At 38.2% G+C, this 20,040-nt stretch overlaps 1 protein-coding gene across 2 annotated transcripts in view; it reads left to right on the top strand.

The window, feature by feature from the left end:
- The window catches only part of GALNT7 (polypeptide N-acetylgalactosaminyltransferase 7), an 83,849-nt gene that overhangs the window by 12,866 nt on the left and 50,943 nt on the right, over positions 1-20,040 (top strand). For both annotated transcript variants that reach the window (XM_039348823.1, XM_039348822.1), the window contains exon 2: positions 17,320-17,783. In XM_039348823.1, the coding sequence (XP_039204757.1) occupies positions 17,320-17,783 (464 nt within the window). The remainder of the gene's footprint in view (positions 1-17,319; positions 17,784-20,040) is intronic.

The following is a 20,040-nucleotide window of genomic DNA, read 5'->3' on the forward strand; positions in this document are numbered from 1 at the left end:
AAGAGCCTTTATATCACTGATTCCGAAGGAAGATCAGGATCTTACAGAGCCTAAGAATTATAGGCCAATTTCATTATTGAATGTTGATTATAAGATCTTTACAAAAATTTTGGCAAATAGATTAATGCAGGTTATGAAAGACTTGATTCATAGTGATCAAGCAGGATTTATAACAGGGAGATATATGAAACATAATGTTAGACAAATTATTAACTTAATTGAGTACTTGGATAAGAATAATCAGATTCCTGTGGCTTTTATCTTTTTGGACGCTGAAAAAGCTTTTGATCAATTGGACTGGCAATTTTTATTTTCTTTGGTAGAGAAAATGAATTTTGGGGACAATTTTTTACATGCACTTAAAGCTATATATCAGCAGCAATCTGCACAAATTGTTGTAAATGGGGGATTGACTGAGAATTTTAATATTCAAAAAGGGACAAGACAAGGATGTCCATTATCCCCATTGTTATTTGTTTTAACATTGGAAATTTTACTGATTCAGATTCGGGAATCGAAGTTAATTAAGGGTGTAAAGATAAGGAAGAATGAGTATAAATTGCGGGCATTTGTGGATGATTTGGTTTTAATTTTGGAACAGCCGAATCAGACGATTGATGGTTTATTAGAACTTATAACACAGTATGGGAATGTTTCTGGTTTTAAAGTTAATAATTATAAGACTAAGATATTATCTAAGAATATGTCAGTTAAAGAAAGGGAAAGTTTGATTAAAGCCACAGGTTTTCAGATGGTAAAAAAGGTTAAATACTTGGGAGTATATCTAACTGCTTCAAATGGAAAATTGTATAAGAACAATTACGAACCACTATGGTCAAAAGTCCAAAAGGATTTAAGAGATTGGAAAAAATTGCAATTGTCATTGTTGGGGAGAATTTCAGCTGTAAAAATGAATGTTCTACCAAAGTTTCTTTTTTTGTTTCAGATGATACCTATTCTTAAAAAAGAGGCAAATTTGGAGGAATGGCAAAAGGGTATCAATAATTTTATATGGGCCGGGAAGAAACCAAGGGTTAAATTTAAGATATTACAGGATGCTCGAGAAAGAGGGGGACTTAAGGCACCTAATTTGAAATTATATTATGATGCAGCCGCCCTAACTTGGTTAAGTGATTGGCTTAACTTAACAAATATGGATATTCTTTTTTTGGAAGGTTGGGATTTAATATACGGTTGGCATGCATATTTAATTTTTAATAAGAAAGTTGATCGGACTTTTAAATCACATATTTTGAGGAATGCCTTACTTCGTGTTTGGAAGAAGTATTATTATAGATTAAATTATAAAATACCTATCTGGGGGATTCCCAGACATGCAATTGAGGGAACCTCTAAGGGGACAAATTTTGATAAAATTTCATACAAAGAATTGTTAATTTGTTCTGGTTCGAATTGGCATTTGAAATCCCTAGATGTATTAAGGCAGCAAAATATTCTACAGTCATGGTTTCAATATTTACAAATAATGGATAGATGGACTGTAGACAAGAAAGAGGGAATAACACTAGAAGATAGACAATTGGTTATTCAGATTAAAAACCAAGGTCCGGCTCATATAAAAAGAATATATAATGTTTTATTAGAGTTAGATTCGGAAACAGAATTGGTTAAAGATTGTATGATTAAATGGGCTCAGAATATACAGGAGCCGATCTCATTGGATTTATGGGAGATAATTTGGATAAGAAATGTTAAATTTACACAAGCTCAAAATTTGAGAGAAAATTTTTATAAAATGTTTTATAGATGGCATTTAGATCCTAAAAAATTATCTTGTATGTATTCCAACATACAGCCCAAATGTTGGAGATGTGGCAATAATGATGCGACATACTTTCATATTTGGTGGAATTGTAAAAAAGTAAAGGCTTTTTGGATTATGATTTGGTGGAACATTCAAAAGATTTTTAGAAAAAAGATAAAGTTTACTCCTCAACTATTTTTACTTGGTATTTTTGTTGACTTAAATGAAAAAGAAACTACTTTGATGTTGAATTTATTAACTGCAGCAAGGTTACTAGTAGGTTTATATTGGAAGAAAGATTCTTTGCCTACTTTAGAAGAATGGATATTTAAAGTATCTAGTTTTGCAGAAATGGCAAAAATTTCTGCTTATTTAAAGGATCATACACAAGAAAGATATATTACTGTATGGGGAAGGTGGATAGATTATATTCAGAAAAAGTATGGAATTAAAAAGTTTTATTTATTTTATGAATGAATATCAAATATTATAGAGAATTGTTTTATAGGTTATGGAGTTAAAGGTTAATTATGATATTTTTTTTTCTTTCTCTCTTTTTTTTTTCTTTTTTCTTAATCATTATAATTTTCTTTTTTTTTCTAACCCTGTATTCTGCTCTGGGAAGTGAAGGGAGGGGGGGTGGGGGTGGGAGGGAGGGTAAGGGGGGGTTCTCTATTCTAAAATTTTATTGTATTTTTATAAATGATTGTATGTTTTAAAAAATAAAAATTTTCAATTAAAAAAAAAAAGATCCTCCGCATATTATTTTTAATTTGCCTCTTAGGTAGAAATCCATTTTGATCTACGTGTATAAAGTCGTTTAAGAACCTTTTCAATTGCTCTGCTATTATTGAAGCATAGATTTTGTAATCTGCATTTAACAATGATACTGGCTTATAGTTTTTTATTTGTAGTGAATCAGTCTTCTTTAGGTATCAGTGTTATATTTGCTTACATCCATGTTTTAGGTATCTTTGCTTCTGACAATGCTTCATTATAGACTTCGAGCATAATGAGCCTAATGTATCTTGTAGATGTTTATAAAATTCTACCGGTAAACCATCTGGCCCAGGTGTTATTTTTTTGTCTCCTAATTGCTTCTGTTAGCTCCATCATTGTTATTCTTTCATTCAGCATGATCTTCACTTCTTCAGACACTTTTGGCAATTTAGCTTTTTCCAGATATTATTTTATTTTATCTTCTAATATTTCTTCTTAGCTATATAATTTTCCATAGAATTCCTTTATTATTTTTTTGTTAGCTTCATTTTGGTATTGAATAGTACCAATCTCATCTCTCAATCTTTGTATCAATTTTTTTTCTTTCTCTTTTTTAAGTCTGTATGTAAGCCATCTTCCTGGCTTGTGTGCATTTAAAAAAAAAATCTGTTTTGCTGCTTTGATTTTTTGTGCCAATTCCTCTTTCTCTAATATATTTAATTTATGTTTTACTAATTCCATTTGATTTTTAAGATTTAGTTTTTGTGGTTCTCTCTAGTTCTAGTTCTAATTTTCTATATTCTTCTTCCAACCCATTTTGTTTTTGCTTTTGTTTTTCCTCGCTATATAAGAGATGGCTAATCCTCTAAAATACGTTTTAGCAGTGTCCCATACATTTTGCAAGGATGTTTCTCCATTTTTATTCTCTTTAAAAAAGAAATCCATTTCTTTCTCTATTCTTTGTATAAACTCCTTGTCTTTTAATATTGACTGCTTTAATGTCCATCTTGGTTTTCTTATTTGTGTTTTCCATTTAAATTTTTTTGGGTTATGGTCTGCCCAGCTATTCGGCTCCAGTTCTACTTCTTGTATGGGGGGCGTGGCTAGTGCCAAGGCAACACAACAAGCCTTCACAGGGCTCCATGAAAATCGCCAAAATCCTCTTGCCCAGGGGTCCGGAGAGACCCTACCCGACCCTTTAGGGATGAAGAAAAGAGGACACTTTGTGGATCGCAGGGACATCACAATTTCCTGTGGGAGCAGAGAAGCTCTCAAACCGGCGAGGAGTGATAGACGGCCATTGTGTGCCTGTCAGAAGCCGTGGCAGCCTGACCGGAAAGATACAAGAAGATTGAAGAATGGGTGAGATTTTTCTGATCTCTGCTAAGAAAAGATTTTGTTCTCCCTTAACATTTGGACTTGGCTGAGAGTGGGACTAAAAAATAAAGAGGTGGGACTTTAAATCTTCCACCTCTAGACATAGCTGCGATTAGGCTGTAAAGTCATTAACAGGTTGGAAATATGTAGAAAGATTTATTCCTCCTCTTTAAGTAAAATCAGAAAACAGGGAGAAGAGACTAATTAATGGGATTGAATTTTTGTTTTTCTTTTTTCAGTAACAGTTGGAATAAGAATGGGAAGCTGGACAATTTATATTTTATAAAAGCTCAAAACTTTAAAGCTAAATAAGAAGAGACTAAAATAGAGGAAAATAGAACAAGTCCACCATCTACTGGCCCTTACTGGCAGAGAAAGATAATAAGAGGTGAAAGTGGCTGATCTTGAACATGAAATGTGGATTAGAGTGGAAGCTGTAAACCAGTGGTTCTCAACCTGTGGGTCGGGACCCCATTTGGGGTCGAACCACCATTTCCTGGGGGTCGCCAAACAACGCAGTCTGCCATTTTTTCCCCCTTTTCCTTAGCTATGCTACTCCCTTTTATTCTATTGGCTTTTGAAAGCCAATAGAATAGACTCTCTTGAATAGAGTCTAATTCTATTGGTTTTCAAAAGCCAATCGGAATTGTCCAGGCTGTCTCTGCCCTGCTGAGCCCACCAAAAGTCCCATTGTGCAAACGGTGCTGCATCAGTTGAGTAGTCCTCGACTTACGACTGGTTGGGGGTCGCGGCATTAAAAAGGTTGAGAACCACTGCTGTAAACAATAATTAACTTTGGCACCTGCAAATTGTTTAGTCTGGAAAACTGGAACAGAGGGTGGAAGTAGTATGATTGTGTAAACCTAGCAGTTCTCTGGCTTTAACAGATAATAAACAAGCAGGCTGAAGCTGAGAAACAGCAGGAATTTACCTTCAGTTTGAATGGAAGAATCCCCTTGCCAGATTTTGATGGATTATAAATAACTTTGATGGATTACAGGTAATTTTTGATGTGATGTTTGCTAAAGAGGAAGAGAAGAAGAAACTAGAACAGTCATAGAAAAACTCTTGGATTATTTTGTGAAATATTGTTGGGGATACAGCTGGGCCTTTGTGGATTAGAAATAAATTTTGATACAATATTCATCATGAAGGACACTTTGGTCTATTTTACAAAAGATATTCAGAGACATAGTTGGGACTTTGTGGACTACAAATAATTTCATATAATATTTTTACATAATATTATAAAGAAGAGAAGTGTGTAGAACTATATTGAACAGAATTTTTGGATTAATATACTATAGTTTCTCTGGACAGAGGTAGTAATAAGAGCGAAAGAGGGATCTGATAGTGAGATTGTGGATATAAGGAATTTAATTGAACCTATTGAATTTATTGAAGCTGGGAGGCAATTGGGTGGGGGACTAGCTGGGAATGTGTTGTGAAATTCAAAGATGAAGAAAACTACTTCAGCCCCCTCAGCAGTATAGGCAGCAGCTTCAAAGATCTTTGGATAGTATGTTGCAACAGGAAAGAATAAACGTGATGCAAGCGGAAAGAAAAATGATGTTCCAATCAATTCAGGAATCAATAACCAAACTATATGAAGAGATGAAGGAAAGAATACAAAAAGTGGATGACAAAGTAGAAAATATTCAACAAATAATGATTAAAAATGAGGAAAGAATCAAGAAGATAGAAGGAAAATCAGAACAAACTGAGAAAAGGATATAGGAAATGGATCAGAGACTGACTCAGGCAGATAGGAGCCTTTAGGGAATAGTAATATCCTTAGAAATGGAGAAGGCTGAATACTTCCTGAGAAAGGGGAAAATCTTGCCGACAAAATGGGAGGGTTGCTGGCTGAAGTGTTGGAGATGAGCAAACCGAAGGTATTATCTGAGATGGATGAAACTTTTTGAGTTCACACAAGTTATGCAAGAAGGAACAAAATTCCAAGAGAAGTACATGTTAGATTTTTGAAGAAGACAATTAGAATGGAAATACGTCAAAGAGTAAAAGGAAAGCCAATGGTTTACAAAGAGAAAGAAATAGTTATCTTAAAACAGATACCTAAAAGAATGAGAGATATAAGGAGACAATATCAATTTCTGACAAGAAAATTGATCAAATATGATATAAACTTTAGATGGTGATGTCTGAAGGATTATTGGTGACTTGGCATGAGAAAAGGTATAGGCTAGATTCAATAGACAAAGCAATAGAATTTTATGACCATTATTTTGGTATGGAGGAAGAAAGGAGAGAAAATGGATGATAAGGGACAAGAAGAACCGATTGGAGAGGGAACTTTACAGTTAAAAGAAAGTGAAGTAGAATCAAAAGAAAGAGCAGAATGGGAAGGAACCAGAGCAAAGGAACAGAGAGAAATAAGAACCACCAAGACCACTAGACCTATTTATAAGTGAAACGGTGGAAGAAGAAATTACTATTAGTGAAGGTTAATGGACTGAACTCCGCAGTGAAAAGGATTTTTTTAATAAATTGAATTTAGATTTGATTTGCCTTCAAGAAGCACATGTTAAAGATGAACAATACAAATTACTGGAAAACCCCCAAATTGGGAAATTATATGCTTCCCTAGCACAACTGAAAAAAAAGGTGGTTCTGTACATTAAAGAAACAATAAAATCAAAACAAATCTATAAAGATTTTGATGGTGGAAGCAAATGGACATTATTAATAGCAATATATGCACCAAACAGTAAACAAGAAGTCTTTTATGAGCAATTACACAAGAAAATTTTAGAAATGGAATATGATAATATTTGTATTGTGGGAGACTTCAGTGCAATTGATGATGTAAAATTGGACTATAAAAGTAAAGTAAATAAATCAAAAAGGAGAACTTTACCAAAGACCTTTTTTAAAATGGTGGAAGAAATAGGAATACAAGATGTATGGAGAGGATTAGAACCGGAGAAAAAAAGAGTATACCTTCTACTCTAATAGGCACAAATCATGGTCGAGAATTGACATGATATGGATGTCATCGGAGCTACAAGAAAATTGTATATTTATTAATAACAATAAGAATTGTATTTGTTTAATGTAGGAAAACAGGTACTATTGGAAGAAGAGAGGAAATATTTGATGGTGTAATATTGGATCTAGATTGAAGAAGTTAATATATACCACTGAATTTTTAATGGACCCAGACAACATGTTGTATATTAAGTATTTGACTATAACACTAGAAAATTAATAAAATATTTATTAAAAAAGACACCTGTCCACAGAAGCAATCAATCAATCAGATTCTAAACTCTCCACCATGACCAAGTTTAAAGAGCTGTCCAAGCTGTCCAAGACTGGAATGGGCTAAAAAACTATCGCCAAGCAGCTTAGTGAGAAGGTGACAACAATTGGTGCAATAATTTGCAAATGGAAGAAACACAAAATAACTGAGTCTCTCTCGGTCTGAGATCCATGCAAGATCTCACCTTGTAGAGTTTCAATGATCATGAGAAAGGTGAGGAATCAGCCCTGAACTACACGGGCAGCTGAGACCATAGTCACCAAGAAAACAATTGGTAACACACTATGCTGTGAAGGACTGAAATCTTGCAGTGCCCGCAAGGTCCCCCTGCTCAAGAAAGCACATGTACAGCCCCGTCTGAAGTTTTCCAATGAACATCTGAATTATTCAGAGGAGAACTGGGTGAAAGTGTTGTGATCAGATGAGACCAAAATCGAGCTCTTTGGCATAAACTCACCTTGCCGTATTTGGAGGAGGAGGAGGAATGCTGCCTATGACCCCTATGAACACCATCCCACCGTCAAGCATAGAGGTGGAAACATTATGCTTTGGGGGTGTTTTTCTGCTAAGGCAGCGTTTCTCAACGTTTGTGTGATGGCGACCCCGTCACACGAACGTGCCGCGCATGCGCGGCGCGAATGCGCAGCACCACCCCCATACGCGGTGCGCATGCACGGTGCCGCCCCCTGAGGGGGGGAAATGGCGGATCGCATTGTTTGGCGACCCCCGTAAAATGGTCGTTTGACCACAAATGGGGTTGCGACCCATAGGTTGAGAACCGCTGTGCTAAGGAGACAGGACAACTTCACCACATCAAAGGGACGATGGACAGAGCCATATACCGTCAAATTTTGGGTGAGAACCTCCTTCCCTCAGCCAGGGCATTGAAAATGGGTCATGAATAGGTATTCCAGCATGCCAATGAGCCAAAACACAGGGCCAAAGCAATAAAGGAGTGGCTCAAGAAGAAGCACATTAAGGTCCTGGAGTGGCCTAGCCTGTCTCCAGACTTTAACCCCATAGAAAATCTTTGGAGGGAGCTGAAGATTTGAACTGCCAAACATCAGCCTCAAAACTTTAATGACTTGGAGAAGATCTGCAAAGAGAAGTGGGACAAAATCCTTCCTGAGATGTGTGCAAACCTGGTGACCAACTATAAGAAACGTCTGACCTCTGAGTGCCAACAAGGGTTTTGCCACCAAGTACTAAGTAATGTTTTGCAAAGGGGTCAAATACTTATTTCACTCATTAAAATGCAAATCAATTTATAACTTTTTTGAAATGCGTTTTTCTGGATTTTTTTGTTGTTATTCTGTTTCTCACTGTTAAAGTAAACCTACCATTACAATTACAGACTGATCATTTCTTTGTCAGAGGGCAAACGTACAAAATCAGCAGGAGATCAGATAATTTTTTTCCTTACTGTACATGGTAAGTGCCTCATATAAAGTATTTTTTTATTAAATTAAAATTATTCAACAAATAATGACATTCCCTTTCATGGAAAAATAGCCCTTGGCTCCAAGCCTATACTGAAACAGCCACAATTTTGCCAACTTTTAACCTCATGAGAGTTATAATTTTTGAATTTTGAATACGTTCTGTCCATCTGTTGCCCTGTGATCCACCATTTTTGCCCAATTGAAGGTTACAAAATATCAAATAGACACTAGTTTTAACAGAACACAGATTTTATGATAGCAAGGTGGCCAGAGCCAGATGCCGCAAAGTAGCCTTATAACACGTCCACTACCATGCTTTACAGTTTGGATCAGTTTTGTTCTGGCAAAATGCTATCTTTCTTTTTCACAAAATCTATCTTCTAGTACCATGGCCAAATAGATCTATATTTTCCTTGTCCACAGGACATATTCAAAAAGTCCTGGTGTTTGCCTTGGTCGTCATGAGCAAACTGTAGCCTTGCCCTGGACATATTTCTTCCATGTAGATCAGTGGTTCTCAACCTTTCTAATGCTGCGACCCCTTAATACGGTTCTTCATGTTGTGGTGACCTCCAACCATAAAATTATTTTCGTTGCTACTTCATAACTGTAATTTTGCTACTGTTATGAATATTAATGTAAGTATCTGATATGCAGGGTGTATTTTCATTGTTACGAAGTGAACATAATTAAAGCATAGTGATTAATCACAAAAACAATATAGCAATGCTTGCTGGAGAAGCTTACTCTTCCTTGCTCAAAAATGTTGGGAGGGAGGGAAGGAAGGAAGATTGAAGGGGAAAGGAAGGAGATTGAAGGGGAAAGGAAGGAAGATTGAAGGGGAAAGGAAGGAGATGGAGAAGGAAGGAGATTGAAGGGGAAAGGAAGGAAGGAAGATTGGAGGGGAAAGGAAGGAGATTGAAGGGGAAAAGAAGGAAGGAAGATTGAAGGGGAAAGGAAGGAGATTGAAGAGGGAAGGAAGGAAGGAAGGAAGGAAGGAAGGAAGGAAGGAAGGAAGGAAGGAAGGAAGGAAGGAAGGAGAAAGATTGAAGGGGAAGGGATGGAGATGGAGATGGAAGGAAGATTGAAGGGGAAAGGAAGGAGATGGAGAAGGAAGGAGAGAGATTGAAGGGGAAGGGATGGAGATGGAGATGGAAGGAAGGAAGATTGAAGAGGAAGGAAGGAAGGAAGGAAGGAAGGAAGGAAGGAAGAAGATTGAAGGGAAAGGGATGGAGATGGAAGGAAGGAAGGAAGGAAGATTGAAGGGGAAAGGAAGGAAGGAAGGAGAGATTGAAGGAGAAGGGAAGGAAGGAAAGAATGAAGATTGAAGGGGAAAGGAAGGAGAGGGAGAAGGAAGGAGATTGAGGGAGGAAGGAAGGAAGGAAGGAAGGAAGGAAGGAAGGAAGGAAGGAAGGAAGGAAGGAAGGAGAGATTGAAGGGGAAGGGAAGGAGATGGATGGAAGGAAGGAAGGATTGATTGATCTTTGGAGAGTCATGTTTTTCCAGATGGTGATGAACTGCAACTCCCAGCATTCTCCACTCTTCCACAGTGCTTTTTAGGGCTGCTGGGGATGGTAGTCCAGTAAGGTCTGGAGACACATACAGATGCCCTCCGACGGCGAGGGAGGCAGCCTGGCGGCACAGGGGAGGCTCCGGCACGGCACGGAGGGCGGCCAGGGAGGAGAATGGCTGGGCAACCAGGAGACATGGGGATCAGCTCAGCGCCGCAGCTCAGCTCAGCCAGCAGCAGCAGCAGTGCATTGCCCAAGCAGGGCGGGAAGAGAGGAGGTGTTGGTGGCAAATCATGAAAGCAGCGTCCACACATTCAGAGTGCAAACGCCTTGGACTGTTTGGCTCCCCCACCCCTTTATTTACTGATCTGCCACAAGCTCGTGCAAACAAGCCCCAAGGAGTTCTGAACGAGCAGTCGTTTAAAAAAAAAGCTTTCAGCAACGAGGCAGAAAGGGGAACTCACTCACGGCTCTTTTTTTTCCCTTTCTCAGTGACTGGGAAGGCAGTCTCTTTCCTCTCTCTTTCTCTCTTTCCTCTTTCTTTTCCTCTGTTTCTCTTTCCTCTCTCTCTTTCTCTCTCTTACGGCAGTATTGTTGGGGGTCCCCACTGCCCCTGGCCTTTGCGCGTCCTCAGCCAAATGGGCGGGGAGGGAGAGCAGGACAGGAGGCAGCGGCTCCAATGGCAGCGACAGCGACAGGGCAGCATCGTCAGGGTCCCTGCCGCCCCCAGCCCGGCTGCTGCCCCCGCTGGGACTCTACGCTGCCCGGCCTCACCCTCCGCCCATCTATGGAGCTGCGGTGGAGGCAGCGTCCACCCAAGCCGCCTGGGGGGGCAGCAGGAGGAAGGAGAGGAGGAGGGCGAGGAAGCAGTCGCCCTAGCTAGGACTCCGCGCTGCCCTGCCTTGCCCTTTGCCCATCCAATGGAGCCGCGGTGGGGGCTGGTGCCGCACAGCCCCTGCCAGCCCCTTGTCCAGCCTGGCTGCTCCCCCCCAGATACCCCTCTTGCCCCGGTGCCTGCCCGAGCTGCCTTGGGGGCAGTAGGAGGAAGAAGGGGAGGAGGAAGAGGATGGCAAGGAAGCTGCCGCCAGGGCTGGGCCCCAGAAGGCGACTCTCCTACCTTTGCTGAATCTCCTTCTTCCTTCCCGGCAGCCTGGACTCTGGTGCGCCTTCCTGGCCAGCGGGGCCAATGGTCGGGATGGCTGGGGATCACAGGGGCCCGTCTCCCTTGGGCCGTGGCTTGCGGGAGGGCTGGCCCGCTCAGCAGAGCCTCCAGTGGGCCGCTCCCAGCAGGGATCCCGGGGCTTCTCCAAGCCACAAGGCCCTGGCTGCGCTTCTCCCAGTGGGTGGGGTACCCGGGTGCAGGGCCAATCAGGAGCCCTGCAGGAGGTAAGTCCGCATGAGAGAGACAGAGAGAGAGAAGGGAAGCGAAAGTGCCTCTCTGTCTCTCTGCAAATGTCGGAGGAGGCCATGCGGAGACAGATGCGGAGCGGTGTCTCTGTTCCTAAGACCATTGGAAATATGTGTTTTCCGATGGTCTTAGGCGATCCCTGTGAAACGGTTGTTCGACCCCAAAAGGGGTCGCGACCCACCGGTTGAGAACCGCTGATGTAGATCTACGGTCTGTAACTTGTTTTTTATGGTAGATTCATGCATTTTGAGATCAGTAATGGGGAGAGCTACCTGTTGGTCATGATGAAATTTTGGGCTTCTCAGAACTTCTTTCAGCATCCTGCATCTGCTGTTGGGCTGAATTTGCATGGAACAGCCTGGCCCAGGATGGGTGGCAGTGGTTTGAAATGTCCACTTGTAGATGGTCTTCTGGACAACGGTATGATGAATGTCTATCTGTTTAACTGTCTTTTAAAATCTCTTCCCAGTCTTTCAGAAGACCTTAGAAAGCTCTTTTGATTTAGGCATAGTGATACCACACTCTCAGCAACAAAGAATAAATCAAATTAAATGCCTGAGGCTTCTACGTGACAGGTTCCTTTCAGATGCTCTCTAACAATGCTCATAATTTTAATCTTATCTGGTGCACCTGATTTTAATTTTAGATTTGTGAGGTAGTGATAAATCTACTTATTTTTTCCAGATGCAAAATTTACACGTATGTTTATTTAAATTACACAATAAATTTCAAAATATAAATGTTATATTGCATTTGTTATATATCCTTTAACAGTTTTATTCAAATGAAGATCAAATATATCTATGTTGAAATATGCTAAAAGTTTTAAAAATGTCAGTAGTATTTATTTTTTAACATAACTGTACATGTTCCCTTCTTCCCACTCCATGTTTTTTATCTATTAACCTTGGCCCTATTATATAGTAAGTTAATGATATTGATCAATAAACAAATTATTTGATCTGCCCTGACAATGAGGAGGTCAATAGGGCTAAAGAAATAAATGAGAATAGGGCAAAAATTAAATTTGATATCAATATAGCAAATAGTAATCCCACTGACTTGTACAAACATTATGAACCACATTGTATGAGAAACTTCAAGAAATAACCCATAATTGTAAAACTTTTAATTAAAAAAAAAAGAAATAACCCATAATTGTGAAAATTTTGTCAGTTTTTTCAGGGTGGGAATTATTTTATACCAAGATCAAAACATTTCCCAAATAATCAAGATAATAATTTAGAGTTGAAATGGAATGTTCTGTACAAGATATACTTGAAACTGTTCAAAACCAAAGCAATCTGCACATCTATGTTCCCTATATATTTAATAAATACATCTTCTCTGACATAAAACGTTCATAGAGTCATTTGATCCAGATCTAAGTCTTTGTGGAATATATTCAACTCTGAGTTCTCAGGTTATATAAGTCCTCCTGGTGTATTGTATCTCTCATGCTTTGTTGCTGAACTTTGCATTGACAATATTTGATCCTTTTTATAAATTTAGTTGTTTCCAAACTATGAGAAAACTTTTTATTGAAAAGGTAACAAACGTGTCTTGTGGCACTTATATTCACTGTGTTCACTGAAGCATATGTCCTTGCAGTAAAGGCTAAGTTTAATTATTTTTTTATTTTCCTACACATCATCTATTTTTATATAGAATTAAAATCCTTAGGACATTTGGTTAAATACAGCACATCTAACATTACATTTTTGATATTGTCTATATACTTGAAGAAAAATGTTATTAAGTTCTTCAGTATATACCTGAAACTCTTCTCACCATATATTACCATTCCAAAAGACAGCTGTTAGAATCTGCACCTTAATATTTCCTTTCAACAGAACCATGTTTTCCAGTCCATGTTTTGCAATTTATTTCAGTGAATATCATCCATAACAATCCATTTGTTATCATGAGGCTGAAGAAAATTGTGCTGAATCTCAAAGTGGTATATATTCAAAAGGGTTACCATTTAGTAAATGTATTCATGCAGGTTTTAAAGCAGACTGAATGTCAACACCTTAGGTATGAAACTGAAAGCCACCAACTTTGTACATCAAAACCCATGTTGCCTCTTGCTTTCTATGGATTTCATTCCTTCTAATTTTGCTTTTCAGTGTAAGATGACAAATTAGATTTGTTCACTTCCTTTTTCCCTCAGCTTTCTCCTCTTCCTTCTCTCTTTTCTTTCTTTTCTCTCTTCTCTCACCTCTTCTCTTCTCCTTTGTCCTTTGTCCCTTGTCCCTTTTCTTCTCCCCTTCCCTTCCCATCCTCCCCTCTTCCTTCTTCCCATTCCTTCTTTTTTCTTCCCTTCCCTGATCCAGACAGGCCTGTCAAATGTAATGCATTTTCTAGAATTTTGGTAGACAGTGAAATGACCAGTCACCCCTGCTTTTCCCAGTGCATTTGTTAAACAAATGTACAGAACATTAAGTGGAGCTTGGGGATGGGGAAAACCCTGGAGGCCTAGTGCAGGCACAAGTGCACCTGCTTCAGACCTCTCAAGCCTCTCCCACTCCAAGATATGCCATACTCCGCTACCTACTCCTTGAGTGCCTCACATGCCAGCCCACCGCATAGCTGACTGTCTTGTGAGAAACAATGGGGAAGGATACACTAAGCATGCCTGCCTTTCCTAACTTTCCCCAGTCCTTCCTCCTGCCCAAGGTGTCCCAACTTTCTGGGCAAAAATAAAATGAGCTGGCCATCAGGAGACAAGAAAACTTACCTAACTCCTGCTACAAGCAAGCCCCTGCATAAATGGCAGCAGCTTCAGGTTGAGCGTCCCAAAACCTTTCCTTTGCTTAACCTCTCCCTCCCTCTCCCAGAAAACCACATTTATTTAATAAACAAAATAAAAGAAAAGCTGTGAGGAACAGACTTACTGATCTCTCACCCACCCCAATTATGTACTAAAACTAAACTTTGCTTTCCAGTCTCCATTCCTTTTAAAAACCTTATCTCTAGGCTGAAGAAGAGGGCAATGAAGCAAGCAAGGAAAGAATTTTTTTATGCAGCCTTTTCCCTTGAAGTGGAGAAAAAAATGTTAATCTCCTTGCAGGATGCTGGGTCTCTGCAAGCTTTAGATGTCCTTTTGACTGACTGCTAGGACTTAGAGGCTAGATTGTAACTTCCTCTATAGGCAGTCAAACAGCAAAACTTGCTAAGCTTTTATGCAGGGGGCAGCTTCCCAAAACCTAGCAAGCCTCCCAGTGGCCAGCTGATCAGCGCAGAAAACTGGAACTAACATTCCACAAGGTTTTGTTGGGATTCCAGAAATGGTGACTGCTTTCAGGAGGCATGGAAAGCAGGCCTGAGAACTGTGGGTCCTGCCAGGAGATGATGGGTGAGAAGAGAGGCAGGGACACTACTGCATCCCAGTGGTCTGTCGTAAGGATATGGCAGATATCTTAACTTTGAAACATGGTTGTAAGTATTTTTGGGGGTGTCAGTCGTAACATTTTACCATCGTTAAGTGGCCTGTCATTTCTCAAGGACTACCTTTATTGTAACATGATAACTTGAATGGGATACAGTTGGAGGAATGTTTAATTACCAAAGCCGTTATTTACATTACCAGGCATAGCCCCAGTTTGATTTCTATAACCTGAAGTTGAAGTGGTTCCCATCGTCAAAAAAAGAGGGAAAAAAAACAGACTCTGGAAACTACAGGCCAATCAGCCTAACATCAATACCTGAGAAGATACTGGAAACGATAATCAAAAAAACATATAGAAACAAATAAAGTTATAATTAAAAGCCAGCATGGTTTTGTTAAAAACAGATCATGCCAAACCAATCTTATTTCATTCTTTGATAAAGTAACTAAATTAGTAGACCAGCGAAATGCTCTGGACATAGTATACTTAGATTTCAGCAAGGCATTTGACAAAAGTAGACCACAACCTATTTCTTGGTAAGCTAGAAAAATGTGGGATAGACAGCATCACCACCAGATGGATTTGTAACTGGCTGATATACTCAACAAGTAGTAACCATACTCAACAAGTAGTCTTTAATGGTATTACATCTACATGCAGTAAAGTAAGCAGTAGGGTAACACGAGGTTCCGTCTTAGGCCCAATACTCTTCAATATCTCCATAAATGAATTAGATGAGGGAATAGAAGAGAAACTCATCAAATTTGCAGATGGCACTAAGCTGGCAGGAATAGCCAACACCCCAGAAGACAAGCTCGGGATCCAAAAAGATATTGACAGACTTCAACAATGAGTCCTATCCAATAATGTGAAATTTAATGTGGAGAAATGTAGTACTGCTTTATGTGGAGAAAAGTAGTACCACTTTATAAAACCTTAGTAAGGCATCTAGAATACTGCATCAAGTTTTGGTCACCACATTAAAAAAAAGATGTTGCGATTTTAGAGAAATGCAATGAAGAGCAACTAAGATGATTAAAGGCCTGGAGACTAAAACACATGAAGAATGGCTGCAGAATTTGGGTTTGGCTAGTTGAGGAAAAAAAGGACTGGGGGTGGGACATGATAGTAGTATTCCAGTATTTGAGAGGCTGCCAAAGCACTAGAGGGCAGGACAAGAAACAATGGATGGAAACTTATCAAGAAGAGAAGCAACCTGGAATTAGGGAGGAACTTCTTAACAGCAAGGACAATTAACCAGTAGAACAGCTTGCCTTCAGAAGTTGTGGGTGCTTCATCACTGGGGTTTTTAAAGAAGGGACTGGACAGTCACTTGTCTAAAATAGGCTCCTGACAAAGCTTCTCTTTAGTTTGGTGGGAGACTGAATTATGTCTGGAGAGCAGATACCTGCATTAACAATTCAGGCAGAATAGGTACTCACAAGCATTTGTTACAAGATGTCTGTGCAACATGATGGGGAGAGAAAGGAAGAAATAAGGTACAAAACCAATTACATGACACCCTGCCATACATCAAAAAATATTTCAGAAACAGGATGCAGCTTTCAAGATCTGCAAGTGGGCATCGCACACCACCTAGAGGCTACCATACAATGACCAATTATGCATTGCAAAGATTGCTTGGAGGTGGGAGAGATACTTCCAATATAATCTACTGGATCACCTGCATGGAGTGCCCCTGTGACTATGTAGGACAGATTGCAAAACACAAGCCAGCGGTAAGATGAGGAAATGTGAACTCATTAGTAGCCTCACAGTGCAGTGTACAAGGACAGACTTTCAATTTTGTAGCTACCAAGACTGTTGGATGTTCAGGCTGATCAGGCACAAAAACAGCCAGGGAAGTGATTGAAGCCTGGGAAAGAAGTCCCTCCTCAGTCAATAGGAGTGCTGATTTACCATCAGCTTATCAAGTACTTAAGAGGTGAGGGCTTGGCAGCACACGGAAATATCAACCAATGATGTAATAGCCTGCCATCAACATTCCAATCAGCTATTAAAAAGCCTGACACAACCAGGCCCCATATAACGGAATATTACACAGAATAGCACACAAAGAGAATAGCCCAAAGCATACACTCTGCTAGAGAGGAATTCCCGGAAGCATGAGTCTGAAAGATTGGAAGAAGTAAACCTCTGGTCTTGGTGACCGACCCAGACTGGTTTCTTTAACATTATCCTGGGACATGTATATTTGCCTTTATTTGTAATATAAACACGACTTTGAGAAAGTAATTTCTGTAATTGCTTGCCTGTAATATAGATTGATCTTAACAATTTGTATAAATATTCATATTGATAAATTGAAAATGAAAAGAATGTGGAAAAATGAAATTGGAGTTTCCATGTAACTATTCATTTTGTTTAATTTTTTTTTTTTTTTTTTTTGTGTGTGTGTAGGACTACAAAGAAGCCATCAATCTAATGCCAAACAACAGAGATAATGGTCTAATTCCTGGAAATGACAAATTTAAGCCAGTGTTACCCTGGCCTCATGTTGAAGGGGTGGAAGTAGACTTGGAATCAATTCGACGAAGGAATAAGGCCAAAAATGAGAGATTTCCTCATGCTGGTGGAAAGAATGATCAGCAAAATATTATGCAGAGACAGTATCTTACTTTTAAGCCACAGACACATATCCACCATGACCCTATATTGCGACCTGGAATTCTTGGTAATTTTGAACCCAAAGAACCTGAATCCCATGGAGTTGTAGGTGGTCCTGGTGAGGAAGCCAAGCCATTTGTTTTAGGACCAGAATATAAAGAATCTATTCAAGCCAGCATTAAAGAATTTGGATTCAACATGGTAGCAAGTGATATGATCTCATTAGATCGGAGCATTAATGATTTACGTCAAGAAGAGTAAGTTTTAGTTCTGTCTCTATTTTATACTTATTCAAGAGTAATATAATTTCAGTAAAATTGATGACACCATTCTTATATTTACTGTGATAAAAATGTAAGAGTTTTTGCAAGGCATCCTCCCCCCCCCCAAAAAAAAAAATTAGAAAAAAAATAGAGAACTAAATATTTGCTACCACTTCTACTAATAATAATGATGATTTTTAAAACTAGTACACTCCTGGCTCTTAACAAATCTGGTAATTTCACAGCCACCAAAGAAATAATAAAAGAAATAAAAGAAAAATATAAAAGATGGCAAGCATAGCTGAACAAAAGAAATGAAGTGAGGGCTCATTTTTCTTCATGAAAAGTCTGGTGAAGAGCCAGCTTTTCATGACTCTTTTAAACAATAGAAGTGGGGGCCATCTGGATCTTAAATAATACACGGTGCTACGTAGATGAGATAGGTGTCACATAAATTTAATAAAATGAAAGTGATAAAGAGAAATTATACAAAACATCTGTTTTTAGAATACTCACATTAAATTATAAAATAGACTTGTGAAAGAATTCAGAAACTTGCCTCAGTGTAGACAAAATTCAAAGTTCAGAAGCATATGCAGTAATAAAATGATAAAAGCATATAAGAAAAAAAATACTGTTAAATAGAACCTTCAGTTCAAAACCTGAAGTTGACTAGAAGCTGTATAATTTGAAAACACTTAAAAAAACTCAAACTATTTTCTGAATAAACTATATTTTACATTTTATACAAACATCCTTTTATAAGTAAACAAAGGAATATATAATGACAACATTCTTTGCAAAACCTACACAACCATATGTTTTGAGTGACTTTGAATTCCTACACTGAGCAGAGAGTAGGTCTAAATAATCCCTTCAAACTTTATGATTTTATGAAGTAACAAAGTGCATGTAAATAATATTTTAAAAATAAAGATGACCTGTACATTATTTTTTCCCAAATTTTCATTTTTTTATTGAAAAAAATAAAACAAAATCTTCAAAATCCCTGGACATTATAGAGTTTTAGTTAGAATTTCAGAATTTATCTTTTATCTCTTCTATGTAATATATTTCATGTCTTAAAACATATAATTTGATAATCTGTCTTTCACGAGATTTTGCTGTAATAATTTTTTTTCTTTATCTGATGTAGATATATGCCTAAGTTTTTATCATATTCAATACTTTTTTATGTTGCTTTATTTTTGGCTTAATAAGAAGCTAAAAATATAATTTGGTGATGGCAGGTATACAAAGTAGCCTCGCAAAAATACATTTCCAAAATGTTATTTAAAAGTCATGTGGGTCACAGTACTACATACAGTAATGGCAAAAATTGTGGAAACCTTTTGGGAAAAGTGTACAGTAGAAATGTCACCTCTGGTTAAGTTTCCACCAATTTTTCTTCTATTTTCTTTATAACTGTAGCCTTGTTCACTTAATAATACTATTTTACATCGCTTTCTGTCAACTCTTTGCACCATTACTTTAATTTTATTATGTTTTACAAGCTCACTAAATGAAAGAACACAAAAAACCCCAACCAACTTGATAGCAATCACATAACAAACTGACAAATATCCTCCTCTCAGCTTCAATACATGACATCAATAACTGAATCCTACTGTGATCTGATTGGCTCATTGCTAAAACAAGATGACACCTGATTGGCTCTCTAAACACTCATGCTCATTGGCTACAATCAGATGAAGGAAAACTGCCAGATATCAACCTAAGCAAGTTGTGCTTCCTTTTTTTGGTTATTTGGCTATAACTTTTCATAGAATATAGTACAGATAATTGAACAAACTTTGTTGCATTACATTCTTGATTAAATTATCTTTCCATTGATGTATAATTTTATGGTACTACTCCTCCCAAAAAGTGATGTTACTAGCCATCAAACCTTAAAAATACACTTTTCCCAAAAGGTTTCCACAATTTTGGCCACTACTGTACATAATTGTAGTTCTAATTTCGGTAAAAATAATAATCTATTCATAGTTCAATATTTACAAAGCTAGTATTTTATTAAAAAATGTATAATCATATGTTAAAATTACGCGATTTAAAATAGCAGTAGCCAGTTTGATCAGGTGGTTAAGGTGCTGACCTAGAAAACAGGAACATATGAGTTCTAATCGTGCCTTAGACATGAAAGCTGGCTGGGTGACTTTGGACAAGTTACTCTCTACCAGCCCAATCCACCATATTGTTATTGTGGAGAAAAGAGTATTAGGTATGTTTG

This window comes from Crotalus tigris, unplaced genomic scaffold (genome assembly GCF_016545835.1).
Source record: "Crotalus tigris isolate CLP2741 ecotype Arizona unplaced genomic scaffold, ASM1654583v1 scf7180000018183.1131761, whole genome shotgun sequence".
Taxonomy (NCBI): domain Eukaryota; kingdom Metazoa; phylum Chordata; class Lepidosauria; order Squamata; family Viperidae; genus Crotalus; species Crotalus tigris.